The sequence below is a fragment of the Loxodonta africana genome, chromosome 5, assembly GCF_030014295.1.
Source record: "Loxodonta africana isolate mLoxAfr1 chromosome 5, mLoxAfr1.hap2, whole genome shotgun sequence".
Taxonomy (NCBI): Eukaryota; Metazoa; Chordata; class Mammalia; order Proboscidea; family Elephantidae; genus Loxodonta; species Loxodonta africana.
The window spans coordinates 78,348,814-78,372,174 of NC_087346.1; the positions used below are offsets into that span (position 1 = coordinate 78,348,814).

Sequence of the window (23,361 nt, forward strand, 5' to 3'; positions counted from 1 at the left end):
ATGAGAGACTGACTTGATTTGTAAACTTTCACTTAAACCACAATAAAAATTATATTAAAAAAAAAAAGGCAGTGTCTTCTTTGTCTGGTTTTCCATCTGCTCTGGTTTTCCATCTGCTCAAGAACTAACTCTTGAGGCTGTGGCACTCACACTTGAGCTATCGGTGATTGAGAGACTGAGGTAGGCTGTGAGGCTGTGGCAGGATTCTGCCCTCACTACACCTCCCCTGGCACCTACTGCTTCTACCCTGCCCAAGCGCAGCCCCTAATCCTTCCTTAGGTGGTATTCTGCCAGCATTTTCCTCCAATACATGAGGCCTGTATCCCTGTTCCAGCTGGTCCCCTGTACATCGTGATGAAGCAGGAAAACTTTAAGTTAATGCTTTAGAACACTTGTCCGTCAAAGACTTTAATGATGAGACAACACTTAACCGGGAGGGGCAGGGTGTGGAAATGAATAGGATGGCTTGAGTGTACAGACGAAATATTGGCACAGAGCTCCTTACAGAAAGGGACCTGGCTAAATACCAGATACTCTTAGTGTCATATTGCAGTGCCACTCAGCTTATCTACATCCATTGATGACTGCTGTTGTGGAGTTGGCTCTGACTCATGGCGACCTCATGAGTTGCCCAGTCAGTCCTGCGTCATCTTCGTTTTTGTTGGTATGTGTGAGTCCATTGTTGTGGCTGTTGTTTTGTCAGTCCATCTCACTGAGGGTTTCCCTTGTTTATGTTGGCCCTGTACTTTACCAACCATGATGTTCTTTTCTAGAGATTGGTCTTTCCTGATGACATGTCCAAAGCAAGGCAAGTCTCACCATCTTTACTTTTTTTTTTAATTGTACTTTAGATGAAGGCTTATAGAAAAAACTAGTTTCTCATTAAATGGTTAGTACACATGTTGTTTTATGACATTGGTTAACAACCTCACGACATGTCAACAGTCTCCCTTCTCAACCTTGGGTTCCCTTTTGCCAGCTTTTCTGTCCATTCCTGCCTTCTAGTCTTTGCCCCTGAGCTGGTGTGCCCTTTTATTCTTGTTTTGTTTTACGGGCCTGTCTAATCTTTGGCTGAAGGGCAAACCTCGGGAATGAATTCAATACTGAGCTGAATGGGTGCCTTGGGACCACGCCTTTGGGGTTTCTCCAGTCTCTGTCAGACCAGTAAGTCTGATCCTTTTTTTTTTTTTTTTTTTTTTTTGAGTTATAATTTTGTTCCACATTTTCCTCCAGCTCTGTCTGGGACCTTCTATTGTGATCTTTGTCAAAGCAGTCAGCGGTGGTAGCCAGGCACCATCTCGTTGTACTGGACTCAGCCTGAGTGGAGGCCGTGGTTCACCATCTTCACTTCTAAGAAGCATTCTGATTGTATTCCTTCTAAGACTGATTTGTTTGTTCTTCTGGCAGTCAATGATATATTCAGTATTCTTCACCAACACCACAGTTCAAATGCATCAATTCTTCTGTCTTCCTTTTTTATTGTCCAGCTTTCACATGCATATGAGGCAATAGAAAAGACTATGGCTTGGGTCAGGCACACTTTAGCCATCAAAGTAACATCTTTGCTTTTCAGGTGCCTCTATTCTCCTTGGCATAAGAGAGCTTGATCACCTGGTTGTAGTAGTGTTTGTCAGCTTTCTCCCTGTAAAGTTACTCCTCTGCCTTCCATTCTGTACTCCTTGGAAGGAAGTCCACTATACTCAGCCCGCATTTAAGAAGCGGGGAGCTATGTTCCTGCTCCTTTAGGGTGGAGTATCAGATACTGGAGATTTGTCTCTTCTCCCTCATTTATTAATTTATTCAACAATTTATTTGTATCAGTATGGACTCATGGATATTTTATACTTTGGATTATGGTCTAACTCTTTATTGTTCACATCATTCCAGCTTTGGCCTTTGGGAGCTCTTTCAGTTGGCCCTTATGTCATTTTATCAGGCCCCTGACATTGTGGAGTTTTTTGTTTGTTTTTCTTTTCTGAGCACTTCGTCACTTTCTGGTACTACAAGATGCTCCAGGCTCACCTTGCATATTTCCTGCCCCAGTCTTAGATTCAGCCATTTCTGTAAGGATCCCTTTTTTTTTTTTTTTTTTTTTTAATTGAGAATGGTATAGAAACCTCTTGATCGTAGATATCCAAGGCCTTAAAAGTGTTCATATCCTCTTATTTAGTTACATCACTTTCAAGGATCTGTTTAGGAACAAGACTACAGGCATAAAGATATTCATTATTTATAGTAGCAAATAATATATTAAACTAAATATCTTAACAGTCGTAGAGTGATTCAGTAAGTTATTTTATTTCCATGTAATATGGAGCCATTAAACTTATGTTCATAAATAGCTTTTGATAACATGAGAAATGCTTATGTTATAAACTTAAGTTAAAAAATGGTATACAGTAAAACCTGTGAGAGCCCGAACTTGACAGAACTGCCTTGTTTTTCTGGGTCTTGAAAGCTTTCTACCTTTGACAGGGTGCAGTGACTACTTTTCTTTCACTCTGTATTTAGCGGAAAATATTTGAGTTTCACTTCTCGGACAGGTTTCCACCTTACACAGGTGCCCGCTTTCACAGGTTTTACTGTATCCCTGTTAAGACACTCGATAAAATGCTTGTTGATACATAAATGAATGACCCTTGGTGGCTAAGAGGGGACCCTGGGTGGTGCAGATGGTTATGTACTCAACTACTAACCGAAAGATTGGCAGTTTGAACCCAGAGGCTCCTCAGAAGAAAGGCCTGGTGAGCTGCTTCCGAAAAGTCACAGCCATAAAAACTCTATGAAGCGGTTTTACTCTGCACACATAGGGTTGCCATGAGTCGGAACTGACTTTACAGCAACTGGTTGTTGTCGTCGTCGTCGTCTTTTAGTGGCTAAGAGGGCCAGCCTGTAGAGTATGGTGTTACATAGGGTTCCAGCTCTCACTCCACCATTTACTGGCTGAGTGATTTGGGCAAGTTATTTAACTTCTCTTTGCCTCAGTTTTCTCATTATAAAATGAGAGGGAAATAATATGTATTTATTTCCTATTGCTGCTATAACAAATTACCACAAATTTAGTGTTTTAAAACAGTACAAATTCATTATCTTGCAGTTCCAAGGGTCAAGGAAGACCTAAAATCAAGATGTCAGCAGTGTCGCATTCCTTCTGGAGGCTCTACAGGAGCATCTGTTTTCTTTCTTTTCCAGCTGCTAGAGGCACCTGAGTTCCTTGGCTCGTGGCCCCTTCCTCCATCTTCAAGGCCCAGCAGTGAAGCTTCTTCAAATCTCTCTCTTTCTCTCTTTCTGATTTCTGTTTCCATCGTCATGATCTCCTCTGACTCTGATTCTCCTGCCTTCTTCTTTCCTTTATAAGTACTCTTGTGGTGACATTGGGCCCACCTGGATAGTCCAGGATAATCTCCCCATTTCAAGATCCTTAATTTAATCACATCTGCAAAATCCCTTTTGCTGTGTAAGTTAATATACTAACAGGTTCCAAGGATTAGGCATGGGCATCTTTGTGAGGCCATTATTTTGTCTACCATACTATCCTATAGGGTTGTTGTGAGGATTTCATGAGATAATTCATGTAAAAATTCTAGAACAATGCCAGTAATATAGTTAATTCTGAATAATTGTTAGCACCTTACTTTATTATTGTAGAAGAATCAATATCCATACTGTTTCCCAGGATCCTAGCTGCATTCCCAGATAAGAAATTTGTAAGAACACAGAGTGTCTGTATGCACTTAAGAAGCGTAACTTGGAGAGTGTATACAGCTAAAGAAACCTCAATTGGTGCTGTATGAACACCACTTTCTAATACAGCTACTGATCGATCATGTATGATTGGGTCCTGGCCCTGGGCTTGTACTTTTGTTGTTGTTAGCTTCTGTTGAGTCAGCCCCTAACTCATAGCCACCCCACGTACTATGGGATAGGATCATTGTGATCCCTAGGGTTTTCATTATCTGATTTTTGGAAGTAAATTGCCAGGCCTTTCTTCCTAGTCCCTCTTAGTCTGGAAGCTCCTCTGAAACCTATTCAGCATCATAGCAACATACAAGGCTCCACTGACAGATGGGAGGTGGCTGCACTTGAGGTGCATTAGCTGGGAATTGAACCCAGGTCCCCCACTACATATACCCCCACATGGAACATGAGATTCTACCACTAAACCACGATGGCCCTCTCTATATTTTTTCAATTCAAATATAATTCATATACCATAAAATTCACTGCTTTAAATAATTCTATTTTGAAAACATTCTGCATCCCCTTTGAAATGTGGCATCTGGGGTCTTAAATGCTAACAAGTGGCCATCTAAGATGCATCAATTGGTCTCAACCCACCAGGAGCAAAGGAGAATGAAGAATACCAAGGTCACATGACAACTAAGAGCCCAAGAGACAGAAAGGGCCACATGAACCAGAGACGTACATCATCCTGAGACCAGAAGAACTAGTTGGTGCCCAGCCACAATTGATGACTGCCCTGACAGGGAGCACAATAGAGAACCCCTGAGGGAGCAGGAGATCAGTGGGATGCAGACCCCAAATTCTCATAAAAAGACCATACTTAATGGTCTGACTGTGACTAGAGGAATCCCGGCGGTCATGGTGCCCAAACCTTCTGTTGGCACAGGACAGGAACCATCCCCGAAGACAACTCATCAGACATGAAAGGGACTGGACAGTGGGTAGGAGAGAGATGCTGATGAAGAGTGAGCTACTTGTATCAGGTGGACACTTGAGACTGTGTTGGCATCTCCTGTTTGGAGGGGGGATGGGAGGATAGAGAGAGTTGGAAGCTGGCAAAATTGTCACGAAAGGAGAGACTGGAAGGGCTGACTCATTAGGGGGAGAGCAAGTGGGAGTATGGAGTAAGATGTATGTAAACTTATATGTGACAGACTGACTTGATTTGTAAATGTTCACCTGAAGCTCAATAAAAGTTAATTTAAAAAAAAAATTCACTGCTTTAAAGTGTGCAATTCATGGGTTTTTAGTATAGTCACAAGGTTGTGCAACCATCATCACTATCTAATTCCAGAACATTTTAATTTTTCCCGAAGAAACCAGTACCAGTTAGCAGTCACGCCCCATTTGCTCTTCTCCCCCTGCCCTGGCAACCTTAATCTTTCTGTGTCTGTGAATTTGCCTGTTCTGGACATTTCAAATAAATGGAATCATAAAATATATGGTTTTATGTATGGCTTCTTTCATTTAGCATGTTTTCAGGGTTCATCCATGTTGTAGCATGTTTCAGTAGTTCATTTTTATGTCAAGTGATTATTTCCCTATGGTTACACCACATTTTTTTTTTTTTTAACCCATTCATCAATTGATGGACATTTGAATTGTTTCTACTTTTTAGTTCTTCTGAATAATGCTGCTGTGAACATTTGTGTGCAAGTTTTCATTTCTCTTGGGTATATACCTAGGAATGGAATTGCTGGGTAATGTGGTAACTCTGTGTTTAACTTTTTTGAGGAACTGCCAGACTGTTTTCCAAAGTGGCTACAACTTTTTACATTCTCAGAACTAGCGTACGAGGGCTCAGATTTCTCCATATCCTGGACAACACTTGCTGCTATCTTTCTTTTTTATTACAGCTGTCCTAGTGGATGTGAAGTGGTATGTCATTATGGTTTCGACTTTCATTTCCCTAATAACTGCTGAACATCTTTCCATGTGTTTATTGGCTATTTGTATATTTTCTTTGGAGAAATGTCTCTTCAAATCCCTTTCCAGTTTTTAATTGGGTCACTGGCTTTATACTTTTAAAACCATGAAGTAATAATATGGTTTATATTGTATTGAACAAAGTATTTACTCTGTTTCCTAGTTCTAATCCATGTGGCAATTAGGCCCAATTAGGGCAGTTTCATGAAGGATATTAAATTTGCTAGTTACTTTAACTTATACTCACTTATTTTCAGAAAAATGGAACTAATGATGGAGACTATGTTTTTCTAACTGGAGAAGACAGTTATCTTAACTTTACAAAGATTGTGGAATGGAATGGAAAAAAGTAAGTCTAGTGAAACATAAGTGTAATTATTTTTTTAAATAACATTTAAACTAAATGTTGACTTCTGCATTCTTTCAAAAAAAATTTAGCACTGTCATTTTTCAGAAGAAAAATTCTACAAATATGTAAAATATTCATGTAATTATGAATTTTGCAAATCAAGATGGGGATGATGTACTTTTCAAATTAAATTTAAATTTTGATTTGTAGATTTATAGTGGCCAGACATAAATTATTAGGCAGTGCAAAGTCTTGTTTCAACTACTTAGTAATCACAGAATGAGTTGTAGCTACAGCACAAATATTTTTCAAGTCACCATTTTTTGGGGGTGATTGCGGGTTGTTGGTATATTTTTCTTTTAGGATGAAATACATTTGAATTCACCATTCTAGTATTTCAAAAACAATTTTTAGTTTAATATTTCTACTTATAATTTATAAACAAACTGCTTCCAAAATGGAGGCGTGGCAACTTGCAGTAAAACTATATGTAAAACAAGGTGATTTTTTTTTGTGCCAAGAGAATTTAGAAGCTATCAAGAGAAAGGAAGTTTTTCAGTGGATATATTTTCATTTCTAGTACTTATAATCCACTGAAAATTTTGGCAAAAGGCTTTATTAATAGCAGTGTGGGAAGTTTCTTTCTGCTGACTTATTAAATAGATGCAAAGATAGACTCTGGACAACCTGGGGAACTAAACGTTTAATTAATGGTTTAATTAACTTTCCTCTTAAATGCCTGTCTCACATGAGTCATCTGGCTGGTAAAAAGAACACAGCAGCCTATCTTCAAGAAATACTAAGGGAAAAAAGGCAAGGCCCTAAACAGCGTGCCTAATATGCTATCTTTTTTTAAAAAATGGTTTTAAAAAAGGCATGTTTATATATAAACATGTAAACAAAGATACAAAGAGTAAAGTATGGCAAGGGGGAAAAGTAACTTCACTGTAACGGAACCTTCTCATACCTTCCGCCTGGGTATACTTTTCTTCTTGCTGAAGATTATCCATCAGTACAGTCGCTTTCAGAGGGCAGTGGTGATTCAGTGGCTGTCTTAGGCTGGGTTCTTTAGAGGAGCAAAACCAGTGGAGAGTATGTGTATATAAATATATAGAAAAAGATTCATTTCAAGGAAATGGCTCACGCAGTTGTGGAGGCTAGTGAGTCCCAAATTCATGGGTTAGGCGTGAGGCTAGAGGCTTCTCCTGATTCACGTGGTTGCAAGGGCTGATGAACCTAAAATTGGCAGGTGAGCTAAGAGGTTGCAGGCTCACGAGGTTGCAGGAGCTGGCGAATCCTAAGATCTGCAGGTCAGGCAGAAGGCTGCTGGCTCATGTCCCAAGAACCAGAGGTCAGAGGATGATGAGTTGGATGCAGGATCTAGACAGGATATGCAGGCCACACCCTAAGGAAACTCCCCTTTCAACTAATTGACTGCTCACAATAGATCACATTATAGATAGTGATTACATCACAACAGATCACATCATGGACAATGATTACATATTTGCTGAACCACTGAGAATCATGGCCTAGCCAAGTTGACACATAATGTTAACCATCCAGTAGTAGGATTTTCACCTTCCATGCAGGAGACCTAGGTTCAATTCCCAGCTAGTGCACCTCATGCGCAGCCACCATCCATCTCTCAGGGGAAGCTTGCACATTGCTAGGATACTGAACATGTTTCAGCAGAGTTTCCAGAATAAGATGGGCTAGAAAGGAAGACCTAATAATCTACTTCCAAAAATCAGCTAATGAAATCCTATGGATCACAGTGGTCCTATCCCATTGTGCATGGGATCACCATGAGTTGCTGGCCAACTTGATGGCAGCTAACAACAGCAACAACAACAATAATAGTTCTTAACTAAGGGCAGTTTTGCCCCCAGGGGCATTTGGAGATGTTTTTGGTTGTCACAATTGGGGGTACACTGTCAGCTAGTTGGTAGAGGCAAGGGATGCTGCTAAACACCCTGCAATGCACAGGAGAGCCCCACACCACAAAGAATTATCAGGACCAGAATGTTAATAGGTTGCAAAACCTGTATTAGTAGCTCTTTCAGTAAGGATTTCTGGTTGGTAAACTCTCTTAGGCTTTGCATATTTAAAAATACCTTTATTTTACTCTCACTTTGGAGTGATTTTAGCTGGGTATAAAATTCTAGGTTTACAGTTCAACACTGTGAAAGTATCCTCCTTTGACTTTTGGCATTCATCTTTTTCCTTGATCTTCTGCAGCTGTACTACAGTGTATCCAGGTTTGAATTTATTTTTAATTATTCTGCTTGGTCCTTGGGGCATACTTTCAATCCAAGGCCTTTTGTCTTTCTTAAATTTTTGAAAACTTTCAGCCATTATTTCTCCAATTACTGCTTCTCTGCTATTTTCCCTATTTTTTTTTTCCCACTTCTAGAATTCCTACTAAACATTTATTGGAGTCTATCAATCTATTCTATGTATCTCCTAATCGATTCTTTAGTTTTTATCTTTTTGTCTTCTTAGCTAATATTTGTGTAAATACCTTAGAACTATCTTCCAATTTACCAATTCTCTCTCCAACTATGTACAGTCTAGAGTTTTATGTCTATTTTTTTCAGAAACTCTTTTTATTTCTCAGATTTCTTTTTTTTCTATTTTGTATCTCCCTACTCTTGTTTCATTCTTTCCAATTTATTTTATTTTTTTATAATTTATCATCCTTTAAGGATGTTATTCTTTTGTCTATCTCTTTGAGGATACTAAGCAACATATTTATTTAAAGGATTAGCTGAATTGTCCTGTATTTTAATTTCTTCTAAAGTGAGTTCATCTTTTCATTGTTGATTTTGTTACCTGTCTCTTAGTGTAAGTTTGCGTCATTTAAAATAAATAAAATGTTGATATGCAGAATTATTTTGGCTGAGAGGTCAACCTGTATCTATTTACCTGTCAGTCTGTCTATCCATCCTCTCACCTCTCTGCGTATAGCAGTTTTGTAGTTGCTTGAGTGTAGCCCACCATGGAGCTCTCAGTCCAGAACCAGTACACATAGGTGGTCTCCTCTCCCACAGTTATGTTAGGGAAATCAGAAACAGCCAAAGAGACAGCAGGCAGCCTGGTGCAGGTTCTGGTTGTAAGGCTGTGTCTGTGTCTTCCTGCAGCCCCACCCACTCAGCTTTGTACACGTTTAACTCCAGACAAGCAGGCAGAAGCTGCTTTCTTTGGCCCCTCTTCATGAACAGGGAATTCCTGCCTCCTAAACCCTTATTTCCAGCCCTTGGTGGACCACCTTTAACCCCTGTTATCTCCAGGAGCTGAACTTCCAGTTCTTTCTTCTTGCTTGCAAATCTGCAACCCAGTGAGCCAGTGGTCTTAGTCTACTTAGTAGCCTTTTGCATTGAAGATCTTTGTATTTTCTAGGGAAATGTTTATTTGTGTTTGAGTATGGTATAGCCTTTTTAAATGTTCTCTTTTTATGTTTTATCACCCACTACCCTGTGTTTTTCTTTGGCAGAGGCCCTCAATTCATGAACTTAGAGTGCTGTCTTGACCAGAAGTTGTGAAAATCATTGTTTATTGCCTGCCCCTTTTATTCATTTGCATTTTGTACCATTATTCAAAAACATTCATTTTATGTGGCAAAATATTAATAATTGGTTAACCTAGATAAAGGATACATGAGAGTTCTTTGTTCTATTCTTGCAACTTTTCTAAGCTTGAAATTACTTCACAATAAAAAAGGGAAAATGTATTTCAGCCTTTAAGTTTTTAATTAAAAAAAAAAATCCACTATTTCAACAGTGCCTGTAGTATGAAATCAACTTAATATTGAGCTTTCTTGAGATTCGAGAGAAGTCCTCTGTTGTTTAGAACAGAAAATTGTTCCTAGGGGAGACAGCATTAACACTGGATCGTGAATGCTAAAGAGGCAGACATATTTATCCAGAGTTCATCTGTCTGTGAGCTGGCCATGATGAGCAAGGCTATTATTAATGCCAAATGGAATCACTGCTTTAAGTAAATTTGTATTCCTGATCCTCTATGTTGTTGTTGTTAGTTGCTGTTGAGTAGATTTCGACTCATGGTGACCCTTGTGTGCAGAGCAGAACTACTCAGTAGAGTTTTCAAGACTATGACGGTTCGGAAGCAGACTCCAGGCCTGTCTTGAGGTGCCTCTTGGTGGATTGAGCTATTGGTTGAGTACTTAACCAATTGCACCATGCAAGGACTCCTTACCCCTCTATATAGGCTCCACTCTTTTAGAGGAAGAAAAGAGGATTTTTTGGCTATTGCCTCTATCAAAATTGATTTGGGAATTGGGAGCTTATTTTTTTCCCCTTTGATCTGATCCCTAACCAAGACCACCCTTGTGTCTGCATGTGAATAAGTTACTGTGAGTAGCCAGCTCCCAGTTAAGTCTAGAAAAGTCTTGACTGTTTAAGAAATTCTGAAAGCAAATGTGATCACCTTTATCCTTTCTTGTGCTTATGAATTGCAGGTCACTTGACTGGTGGACAACAGAAAAGTGTAATATGATTAATGGAACAGATGGAGATTCTTTTCACCCATTACTAGCCAAAGATGAAATGCTTTATGTCTTTCCATCTGATTTTTGCAGGTAAGAACGTTACAAATAAGTTGTTTGACTACCAAAAAAACTCATTGCTCTCAAGCCCCAAGGCTATAAATCTTTATGGAAGCCAGCTGTCACATCTTTCTCCCGCAGAGTGACTGGTGGGCGTGAACCCTCAACCTTTTGGTAAGCAGATGAGCACTTAACCACTGTCCCACCAGGGCTCCTATATTTGACTGCAAGGCCACCAAAAGTGTGAGAAATATATGTAGCTACCCATAAGCATTTATTCTCATGCTTGATAAGATAAATGGTGATGACATATTGAAAGGCAGTATAGTTTAGTGTACCACAGTAGTTCATGCCACAGACTCCGAAGCCTGACTTCCTTGGTTTGAATCCCACCACTTAGAGCTGTGTGACCTTGGGCAAGTTATTTAGCCACTCTGTATCTCACTTTCTTCATCTGTAAAGTAGGGATAGAAAGTTACCTACCTTAGGGACTGTTGTTAAAACAAGTAAGTTACTTTAAGTGAAACTTAACACAGGGCCAGTTGACAGAGTAAGCAATATTTAGTGTAGTTATTATTTATTATGATACCCTCTGTCAAGCATGAAATTTGACATGGCCCTCTTCCAGTGAACAGGTAATTTCTATATAGAAGAAAAATAAATTATACTATTGTATTGTCAATATTTCAGAGTTTATAGCTATGTGCTTAGCTAGAAGCTTCACATTAATCAAATCTACTCTCACTTGCCCTGTAATCTCTCTCTTTCTCTTTTTCTAAATATTTTATTATGTTGTGGGTGAAAGTTTGATGGGTAGGTTTGTTAACTTTCTTTTTGGTTACCTTAAAATTTACCTTTATTTTGCTAAATTTAAGCTGATCTATTTCTTGATATCACCTTAACTTCCTCTCCATTTGGAAGTTCTATGACTACACTATTTATTCCCTCTTTTTTTGTTTTGACATTGTCATCATTTATATATTGACGTCTCTGGCTCCCTATTTTCAGTTTTTTTTACCTTTGACTTGTTTTTGCGGCTTCCCTACCTGGGTTGATAACTGGTTGTTCTGTCTGTGTTCTAGTCTTGGATCGTTGTCTGATATTGCTGGTTCTCTAACCAGAGGACTCTTCCCTTTAATATTTCTTATAATTTTGGTTTGGTTTTTGCAAATTCCCTTAACTTCTCTTTATTTGGAAATAACCTAATTTTGCCATCATACTTGAGGAACAGTTTTGCTGGATATATAATTCGTGGCTGGCAATCTTTTTCCTTAAAGGCTTTATGTATGTCATCCCGTTGCCTTCTCGCCTGCATGGTTTCTGCTGAGTAGACTCAATGGCACTGGCTTTTTTTTTTTTTTTTTTAGTCAGAGCTTAGTCTTATTGGCCCTCCTTTGTAGGTGACTTTTTGTTTATCCCTATCCACTCTCAAGATTCTGTCTTTGTGTTTGGCTCTGTCAAGTTTGATTAGGATATGTCCTGGTGACATTCTTTTGGGATCTACTCTATTGGTTTCATTGAGCTTCTTGGATAGATATCTTCTCATCTTTCATGATATCAGGGAAGTTTTTTGCCAGCAAATCTTCAACAATTCTCTCTGTATTTTCTATCATCCCCCCCCCCATTCTAGTACTCCAATCACTTGTAAGTTTTTCCTCTTGATAGTGTCCCACGTAATTTTAGGCTTTCTTCATTTTTTTAATTTTTTTTTCCTGATTTTTCCTCAGATAAATTGGTGTCAAGGGATTTATCTTCTGTCTCGCTAATTCTGACTTCCAGTGCCTCAATTCTTCTCCTGTTAACCTTCTATTGAGTTGTCTAATTCTGAAATTTTATTGTTAATCTTTTGGGTTTCTAGCTGCTGTCTCTCTGTGGTTTCTAGCAGACTGTTAAATTTGTCATTTTGTTCTTGTATTGTTTTCCTGAATTCCTCCATTGTTTTGTCTGTGTTCCTCAGCTTGGTCTGAGTTTTGCCTGATCTCTTGGAGAGCTCTGTATATTAATCTTTTGAGTTCTGTCTCAGGTAATTCCATGACTTTATCTTCCTCTAGAAAGTTTCCTAGTTCTTTATTTTGGTCGCTTGTTGGAGCCATCTTGACCTGCTTCTTTATGTGGTTTGATATTGACTGTTGTCTGCAAGCCATCAATAAGTTATTATATTTATTTATTGTATGTTTGTTTACTGTGTCCTACCTTTTTGTTTTGTTTTACTATGCCCAAGTAAGCTGGGCATGTGAGGTACTTTGGTTATTGGTGTCTTTGAAGCTCTCACGTCCTGTCTTCAGGTGGTTAGAGCAGCTACCAGCTGTGTGAGCCCAGGAGTCTGTTTACTTTTCCTGTGTGGGTGTGGCACAGGTGTCCAGGTTGTTGGCCACTGAGTGTGTGGTGCAGGCTCTCACCTACAGTCCTAGATGAGCAGGGCTGCGTAGGGGTGTTATGAGCAGACACAGGTATCTAGCTGCAGTAGAGGGCTATATGCAGAACAAGGCAGGGGGCTGAAAGCTGCCACCAGAGTGCCTGGGTGAAGGGCATGTCCCTGTCCCCTAGAGCATGTAGCGGGTGGGGTATTGCAGCTGGTCCTTGGGCAGCCAGTGCTATTGGCTAGAAGGACTAGGAGGCACCACTTGTTCTCAGCCCTCTGTCATGGGTGGCTAGATGAAGTGGATAGTACCACGAGCCCTCAGGCCCCTGATGTGGGTGAGTGAGGTCCCCGCTTAATGGGCAGGGCAGCGTGGGGTCAAATGTCACAAATCTGCAGCTCCCCTTTAGCTGCTGGTTGAACATGGGCTTAAGGTGTATGCCCTGTTGTTTTATGCTAATGAGGGCATGTGGTGGTGAATTGGCCCACACAGGTCTAGGCAGAGATGAAGGGCACTTCAAGTCTGTGGACCTGTTACGCCAGTGGCTGGACAAAAGGGCAGGGCCTGAGCAACTGGCTTAGGGGCGTGGTGTTTTTTAAAGCCAAAAGACTGGTGTGGACATGGAGAGCCCTGAGTTCTGGCTTAGGGGGAATGGCAATTGTTGAATTCTGCTGGACCTGTGTCGGGGCGGAGCGAGGTACAGGGGTGGGTGAGGGGAAGGAGGCACTTCTTCACTGTGAAACTCCTGGAGGGGGTGGGGTTGTTTTGTTCCCACACGTAGTTGGTTAGATGCTTGTGCTTAACTTTCACAGGTCCAGGACCGCTTCTGCCCAGCTTTGGAGGGTTGTGTAGACTTGCTGCCACCAGGCCTCACCCAGTGTGGTGAGACACGTTCCAAATGCTACTGCTCGCCTTAGCCTGCATGCTCTGGCCAACCCAGCCGGCAGGGTGCCGGCAACCTCATGACCAGCTCTTATCTGCTGCTTTTGAATTGTCCCTCCTTCCCCCTGCTGCTCAGTCTGACTGCTCAGCTTTGTCTTTAATGATCAGGGCTCCTAGATTGTCATATATAATCGATTCACTTGTTTTTTCAGATCTTTGTTGTAAGAGGGATGACAGGAAGCATCTATTTTGTCATCTTGCCCCTGCCTTGTCGGTGAAAGCTTACATAGCAAATTAGGTTCCCATTTAACAATTTTTACATAAATTGTTCCATGACATTTGTTACAGTTTTCACAATGTGTCAGCATTCTCATTATTTCCGTTCTGTTTGTTCCATTTCCTTATATCTAGCTTCCTTTGCCCTCTTTGGAGCCTCATCTTTGCTTTTGGGTAGATGTTGACCATTTGGTCTGCCCTGTAATCTCTTCCTCTCTCCTGCCTACAAATAAACATGATTAAGTTTCACCTCTACGAGGCAGCCATCCTCACAACCCTGATTTCCACCTCCCCGTCATGCCACTTCTCCTGTCCTTCGCCTCAGACTGGGTGAATGAGAGCTGATTCATTGGCCTCCATCTCCTCTCCCACCCACTTGGGCAAGGCTAACTCCATACACTCTGGATTATCTTCAGCTTCCTATGCAACATCTCTTCAAAGTCAGGAGTGACCTAGTGGCATTTGACATACTTGATTCATTCTTGTCTCATTTCTCCAAATTGCTATCCTTCCATTGTTTCATATCTCATGTAATTAATTGCATCATCTATCCAGTCACCCAAGCCAGGAACATTGGTAGCGCTATAAATTCTCCTTCCTCTCTCGTAGTTAATAAGCCACTAAGTACTTTCGGTTCCTCCTCAAAAATATCTCTTGAATTCATGCCCATTTCTCCATCCCGGCCGTCTGTGCCATGGTTTAGATTCTTTCCATCTCTCATATAGAAATCACAGCCACCTTCTAACTGGCCTCCCGATTCAATCAATACTTTTGGAAAGACTGAAAGAAAAAAGAACAGTCAATGAGAAAATGCCGTTGAGTAAAACAAGGGAGCCTTGTTTGGGGGATGTAGGAGGCTTTTAAAAAGATTGACACAGAGGAAATGTATCCTTATCTGGTGGGAGTTTAAATTGGTCCGGCCACTTTGGAAAGCCATTTGGCAGTACTTAATAAAGCCACAGAGGTAACAGATGCCATGATTCTGCAATTTTCTCTTAGGTAGATTTCTTGGCCTGAAAAACCCTTTTATATACATGCAAGGAGACGTATACAGAAATGTTCATTGCAACATTGTTAGTAGTAATGAAAAATTGAAAACCATCTAAATGTCTATAGAAAGGAGAATGGATAAATTATGGTATATTCTTGGGCAGCAGTGGGCTCAAACATACTTAAAATTGTGAGGTTGACGCAGGACCAGGCAATGTTTTGTTCTGTTGTACATAAAGTGGCCATGAGTCAGAGCCAACTTGACAGCAGCTAACAACAAAAACAACATATTCATGTGATGGAATGTCATATAGGATTTTTTTAGAAAGTATCAGAACTAGGTACATTAATGTAATAAATTTCAAAAATTATGCTTTTTGAATGTAGAAAATGCTATACTCTTTACATAACATTTAAAAATAGCAAACAGTACGTGTTTATTATACTTTGAATTGGATGGGCTTCTTTCAAGCAGCCTTTTGCATCTTCAGTTTCCACTTGTCCTGTAAGCTTTTAGCATGTCTTACCTGAGAACTGTTGCTAACTCACTGGTTTGGGGCAGATTATGCTAATTGAGACCGCCTTGACCTTTTTATTCTTATTTCCTAACAGGTCAGTGTATTTAACTTTCAGTGGCTTTGAGAGCATACAGGGACTGCCTGCCTTTCGGTATAAGGTACCTGCAGAAATATTAGCCAATACCTCAGAAAATGCTGGCTTCTGTATACCTGAAGGAAACTGCCTGGGCTCAGGAGTCTTAAATGTCAGCATCTGCAAGAATGGTAAGAACTCAAAAGAAGGGGCAGGATTATGGGTATCTAGAATGCAGAAGGACTGGAAAGCAAATATGTTGTCAGCCCAACTAGAAAGAAAGATTCTGACCTTTCAAGAATAATATTTTGTAATGTGGCTGTAGTATTGTCAAAAATTGCTGTTGGTTGGCTTTTTGTAATGCTTTTTATTTATGGAATGCCATGTTGTTTATTTGTTTCTGGGCAGTAGTTTAGAAGTTTTAATAGTAATAATAGCTAATGTTTACCAAGCACTTATCACGTGACAGTCACTGTTCTAAGCGCTTTCCACATTTGTTGTTGGGTGCTATGGAGCAACCCTTTCCGACAGAGTAGAACTGCCCCATAGGGTTTTCTAGGCTGTAATCTTTATGGAAGCAGATCACCAGGTCTTTCTCCCATTGTTAACGGAAATCATGGATTCGAGCTGCCTGCTGCAAAGCTAATACTGAGACAGGAGGAGGTAAGCAGCAAGAGGGCTTTATTGAACACCGGTATTCAAGAGACAGGTTAAATTTCTCCCAAATTCTAATTCTAAAGAGCTAGTGGGAGGGTTTTATAGGGGGAAGGTCAGAGTTACCTAATGTTTTTAAGCACGTAGCCCACAGATGGTCTTATACATCACAAAACAACTACAAAAAACTCTTTATTAAACTAAAGATACATATGTCAGACATCTGGACTCTAACCAGTATGTTTGTAACAGGCTGAAAAAAAACTCACATAACAATCTCTTGGCTAGTGCAACTGTTCTGCCAAGTCTAATGTGGCTGAGATAGGGAGCAAGAAAGAAAGTTGCAGATTAAAAATGGCAGCCTTTCCGTCATTTTGCAGGCTGAAGGTCATTTCTCAAGAGAACAAAAAAGAGAATAGAGAACAAGGCCACAGGAACTGAGAGAGCTCTGCACCCCTTTGGAAGAGACTGGTGTAGCTGGTGCAATAAAAAATGTTTTTAAATGTTTAATTAAAGCATCGTTATGGCATTAGTTATGTCAAGCTGTCAATCACCCATTGTGAATACGAGAAAACATGTTGTAAGGTATTAGGGTGTTTGTTATGTTAAGAGTGGAACAGGCTGCTCAGCCATATCTTGAACAGAACCTGCGCCATTTTCCAAATCAGCTTATACAGCTGTATTAAAACAAATGAGAAAATGTATTCTCTCTATTTTAATGTTAAAACACTAGAGAAAATGTATTTTCTCTACTTCACCATGGAGCCACTGCATGGATTCGAACTGACAGCCTTTCAGTTAATAGTCAAGCACTTAACCATTGTGTCCCAGTGCTCCTTTTATACATTTACACGTAGTAAGTACATAAAAGGGAGTCCCTGAGTGGCACAAATGGTTACGTACTGGACTACTAACCAAAAGGTGATTCCAGTGGGGATGGCATCTGGGTATTTGGGAACCACTGTGTTGGGAATACAGTACCCCTTACATGGAGATAAAGACCAAGGGTAAATGAGAACATGTTCTGGATTATGACTTCTCCTGTAGCCTTACAGGGCAGATGGTCCTGAAAGCATCCCTGCCCACTCAGGGTTGGTTCAAGGCACCAATGTAGTTTTCTTTTTCTTGCTGTTAACATATTGCTTCCTCAAGAAGTTGATGTCAGAATTAATAGGTTCTACTTTGCAAGACTTAAATTTCTGCTACAGTTCTTTCCTCTTTTCTCATATATGTATTCCCAAATTTGGACCGAAATAATTAACTCTCCAGGGTTATCCTCAAGTTTTCTGAATTCTCAGGGAAACATTTTGGATGTTGGGATGAGTAAGTGTTCTGGAGTTGAGCGGGTCTGGGTTTGAATCCTATTCTGTTTGTTGACAAACTGGCTGAGTTGATTAAGGATTCCGAACATCAGCGTTCTCATCCACAAAATGGAGGTAACTGTAATTTCCTTAGCAGGTTGTGTGAGGGTTAGAGATAATGTATGGAGGACACTCAGGTCAGTGTCTGGCCCTTATTAGGCCCTCAACTGATTTAAAAAAATACGTTTTTAAGTTCACTAGAGGTCATAAAGAAGGAAATTGTGGCTCTGTGGAAATGTTTAACAGAAAAGAGCAAAAGATGATATGTATCCTGACCCATAAGGTGGTAGATATGTAGGCAGATTTTATAATTACCTGCCAATTAGCTCATTTCTCCAAAAACGTATTTCCCTGGCAGCAATTATTGGGTCCCTCTTTCCTCTTCAATAGACAGCTGCCATCGAGTTGACACTGACTTATGGTGACCTTATGTACAAAAGAATGAAACATTGCCCAATTCTGCATCAGCCTCACAATCTCCAGTATGTTCAAGTCCATCATTGTGGCTGTTGTGCCAGTCCATCTCACTGAGGGTCTCTCTCATCCTTCTTGGCCCTCTGGTTCACCAAACATGATGTCCTCCACTAGTGATTGATCCTTCATGATGACATGTTGAAAGCAAGTGAGTTGGACAGTGTTCTGTTGTGATCCATGAGGTTTTCATTGGCTAATTTTTTGGAAGTAGATTGCCAGGTCTATCTTCCTAGTGTGTCTTAGAAAGCACGCTCCACTGAAACCTGTCCAACCATGGGTGACCCTGCTATTATTTGCAACACTGGTGGCATAGCTTCCAGCAGCATAGCAACATACAAGCCACCACAGTGCAACAAACAGATGGGTGGTGAGGTTCTTGGATAGGCTTCCTTTATAACTTGTTTCCCTATTTGGTTCTTAAAATGGATAGAAAAAAGAAACGAAAACCCAAAGCCTTCATGTGGGCAGATCTTATCTCATCGGAGTTTGAGTGTATAGCATGACTAGGCAGTCTTAAAAATTTTCGGCATCAGCACATTCAGGAGAACGAGGTCAATCTTTAGTAAAACAACGAAATGAAAACAGAAAAACAAACAAAAAAGACATCCACTGACTGCTAAAGGACTGTAGTTAACACAAGTGCTTTGAGGTGAGAGAACCCTCACTGAATCACAATTCTGTCTCCATCACGGTAGCTGGATGTCCCTGGGTAAATTCTGTAACTTCTCTAAGCCTCAGTTTTCTCAACTGTAAAATAAATATAATAACTCTAGCCTTATAGGGCTTCTGGGAATGTTAATTACAATAGTGTATATACAGCTCTTGACACATTGTATAAAAAAAAAAAAGGTTCAGTAAATGCTGAACAATAAAGTAGTCAGGCCTTCAATATATATTGTGGAGTAAAATAATTTGAAGTGAATAAGATTTCAGAAAATGAAGTATAAATCCTGAGCTGGGATGTGTAGAGTGGAATTTTATCCCTCATCCCCATGTTTCATTATGTATGTAATAAGATTTCAGAAAATGAAGTATAAATCCTGAGCTGGGATGTGTAGAGTGGAATTTTATCCCTCATCCCCATGTTTCATTATGTATGTTGTTGTTAGGTGCTGTCAAGTAGGTTCCCAGTGTTAGCGACCCTGTGTGTACAATGGAACGAAACACCGCTCAGTCCTGCACCGTCCTCACAATCATTGTTATGCTTGAGACCATTTGTTGTAGCCACTGTGTCAATCCATCTCCTTGAGGGTCTTCCTCTTTTTCGTTGACCCTCTACTTTACCAAGTATGGTATCCTTCTCCAGGGACTGGTCCTTGCTGATAACATGTCCAAAGTATGTGAGATGAAGTCTCACCATCCTTGCTTCTAAGGAACATTCTGGCTATACTTCTTCCAAGACAGACTTGTTCATTCTTCTGACAGTCCATGCTATATTTTTTTCCTTAGGGACCAGGTTTGTGATCAGGAATTTTATACTTATTTTCTCATTGTTTTCCTTAAAATGTAGGTGCACCCATCATTATGTCTTTCCCACACTTCTACCAAGCAGATGAGAAGTTTCTTTCTGCCATAGCAGGCTTGCATCCGAATGAGGAATATCATGAGACATTTGTGGACATTAATCCTGTGAGTATGCACTGCTTCCTGGTGACAAAGCCTATGTGTTATTCTGTCTATACAGTGTCCAATGGGTTAGTTCTGAGCGCTCCTAAGAAATATATTGTCCTTCTCCCTTGGGAAAACTCTGCTCAGTGAAATGTAATGAATAGTCTCATAACCCTGTAATTAGAAAGCTCAATTCTGTGGATCTAATATGCGAAAATACCAGCCCACCTGCTTTAACAAAAAAGCAACAGTGAAAGTTCAGCCATTGGAGACAACTGAGATTGGACCCATGTAATCTGGCTAGTCTGTCACCAGCCTTGAACCTGAGCATGTATTCATTTCTCCCATGGGGCACAGGTCAGCAAAGTTGAAGATGACCCTCTGCTTACACACTGCGAGAAATATCTTGTTTAAAATTTACATACGTATGTAATCTTCAGTCACTTTTGGCAAAACGGTATTCTACAGGTACTTCTGAGAGTTTATTATGTGAGATTATTAATTTAAAAAGCATGAGATATGTATATATATTTTAATCCTTTAATAATAAAGAAGAAAAATTAAACCATTTCTGAAAAGATTTGAATAGACTTGAATATCATTTCATCATGCGAGAGCCTTTCACTGTAGAACCTATCTGAAGGCCATATTCCTTCATTCTTGGGATTTAAAACCCCTCCAGGGTTTTGCTATTCAAAGTGTAGCCTGCTGACCGCAGCATCCTGGGATCTTGTCAGACATGCTGAACTCAGGCCCTACCCTGGACCTACTGAATCTGAATCTGCATTTTAACACGATCCCCAAGGACTCACCTGAGAGTTTCAGAAGCATTGGTTTATCAGGCACCAAAAGCAATCGACAGTTCTCATTCTGTTCTGGGGATCAGTTCTTCCTTGTCCCACTCTGCATATCAAACATGGTAACAGGCACCCAGTTTATCAGAAGCACACTCTACTGATACTGTATTGTAAAATTTTGTTTGTGGTTTTTAACTAAGCCCTTATGTTTTCTTTCTACTTCTCTGATTTGCAGTTGACTGGAGTTATCCTAAGAGCAGCCAAGAGGTTCCAAATCAACATTTATGTCAGGAAATTAGATGAATTTGTGTAAGTTTTGCTTATTTCTAACAGAGGCAGAGGATAGTTTTGCTACATTGACTTTCTAGTGGGATCAGTGTCAGGAGGAGTATAGCCCACCTTCTCTAACTCTGGGAAAGCTACATAGCTTCTCTGAGCCATAATTTTCTCATCTGTAAACCTAGAATAAAAATACCTACTGCAGGGACTGTTGTGAGCATTAAATGCATAGAACTAGCATAAGATAAATGCATGGTTCTGAAGATAGTACTTAGGTGGTCTGGTTACAAACCACTCTGAGGGATGGCAGCATTTTTCTGTAGCATGTAGCTTCCTGGTGGTGACTATTAGGAGAACAGTAATCATTTTGATGAATTTGCTTTCAGCATCTTACGTTTTGATTATTATATTTAACATAAATGTGCAGCACTTGGAATTCCTAGACTGACAAAGAATATTGGATTTTATATGTATTTGCATGAGATTTTATGTGTTTGCAAAGATAACCAATAAGCCAGCAGTAAAATTTGGGTAATGTAATGAAATAGGTCCTGGGATGTTATATAAACATGCCTCTCCAGAGTGTGCCACTAATGTGGTGTGATGATGTCTGTAAAATAATCTCATCCTTTATCTTTATAGTGAGACTGGAAACATGAGAACGCTGGTTTTCCCAGTGATGTATCTTAACGAGGTAAGTCTTAGGAGTTCAGCACAGGTATGTTTTAGCTGTCCAGGATTGAAAACTTCCCTTATGATGTCTGCTGTTATAGACCTGTATAGTTGAAGAGCTGAGAAAAGAGAAAAGATGGTTTTTATAAATCTGTTTGAGAAAAGAGAAAAGATGGTTTTTATAAATCTGTTTGCCCTTAGAAACTTTTTATTAAAATATTTACATGAACCTGCCTGTGTCTGAGGTATAATTTGCAGAAATGACAGTAAGAAAAATTTTCCTTCTCAAGATTGTTGTTTGGGTGAAACTCCCTCTTGGGGAGCTGCTTATGTAAGAAGAAAATGCAAAGGTGGAATGAAGCATTGTCAGACATTATTGAAACAGGATAGATAGCCCACCTCAGATGTTCAGTATACAGCTTTTCTTTGCATGTCTTCTTCCTTTGAAACCTTGCCAGTTTGTAAAATGTTATCAATTACTGTTTATTAGTTGAGGAGAAGGAAAAGGGATTAAAATTAAGATGATTGGCAACATTGCATAAAAATTTTGTGGAAGGCGGTTAAATAAAAGATTACATAAAATGATACATGCCCATTAATTTCAGTGCCATATGATTCTCTTACTCGTCGTCATAGAATAGAGCTTTTTCTACTTCTGTAGGCAAACATAATGAATTATAGAAAACAGATTCTATCTTAGTTCAAATGAAAAGTGTTTCCCAGAAGAAATATTTTGTCCACAATCTACCCACAGAAATTTTGTCCCTAAATGTTAGGTATAAAGTTTTGTAAATAAAAGTATATTCTCAAAGCTCAGAAATCCCCCACTATTTAAGACACCTATGATAAAGTCTTTTCTAAATGACTTAACACATCTATTGTAGCTGTATCTCCTCAATTTCCCCCTCTCTTCCATCCAGTTTTGAAGAAAAAATGCAGATTTTTCCCTCTAAATAAATTCCCCATTGGCAAACCTCTGTTATTAATAGCAGCATTTTTTATATAATTTTTATTGTGCTTTAAGTGAAAGTTTACAAATTAAGTCAGTCTCTCACACAAAAACCCATATACACCTTGCTACACACTCCCAATTACTCTCCCGCTAATGAGACAGCCCGCTCTCTCCCTCCACTCTCTCTTTTCTTGTCCATTTCGCCAGCTTCTAACCCCCTCCACCTTCTCATCTCCCCTCCAGGCAGGAGATGCCAATATAGTCTCAAGTGTCCACCTGATCCAAGAAGCTCAGTCCTCACCAGCATCCCTCTCCAACCCATTGTCCAGTCCAATCCATGTCTGAAGAGTTGGCTTTGGGAATGGTTCCTGTCCTGGGCCAAGAGAAGGTCTGGGGGCCATGAGCCCCAGGGTCCTTCTAGTCTCAATCAGACCATTAAGCCTGGTCTTATGAGAATTTGGGGTCTGCATCCCACTGCTCTCCTGCTCCCTCAATAGCAGCATTTTTTTTAAGTTATGTTATTTTTATCTCTTCCCTAAAAACATTATTCTTTGTAGAAAACTTAGTAACAAGAGATGATCCAAAAAGGAAAAATTAAAAGCGCTCTTCACAAAACTCTGAGTCATACTGACATATTGTTTTTAATTTGCTTTCCTTCACTCAAGAACGTGTTGTAAAATTTTTTTCCAGAAACAACTTTTTTAAAAATGATTTACTTAAAACCAACTAATAAGCCAAACTGCCATGGCATCCACCAGACTGAGTCCAGTACAATGAGATGGTGCCCAGCTACCACCAGTGAATGTTCTGACAGTGATCACAATAGAGGGTCTGGGACAGAGCTGGAGAAAAATGTAGAACAAAACTGTAACTCACAAA

At 39.8% G+C, this 23,361-nt stretch overlaps 1 protein-coding gene across 1 annotated transcript in view; it reads left to right on the top strand.

Annotated features, from left to right (window-relative positions):
• The window catches only part of SCARB2 (scavenger receptor class B member 2), a 78,044-nt gene that overhangs the window by 50,085 nt on the left and 4,598 nt on the right, over positions 1–23,361 (top strand). Inside the window, exons 5-10 of the mRNA XM_003414141.4 lie at positions 5,928–6,019; positions 10,500–10,619; positions 15,707–15,876; positions 19,685–19,803; positions 20,815–20,888; positions 21,501–21,552. Coding sequence (XP_003414189.1) covers positions 5,928–6,019; positions 10,500–10,619; positions 15,707–15,876; positions 19,685–19,803; positions 20,815–20,888; positions 21,501–21,552 — 627 coding nt within the window. The remainder of the gene's footprint in view (positions 1–5,927; positions 6,020–10,499; positions 10,620–15,706; positions 15,877–19,684; positions 19,804–20,814; positions 20,889–21,500; positions 21,553–23,361) is intronic.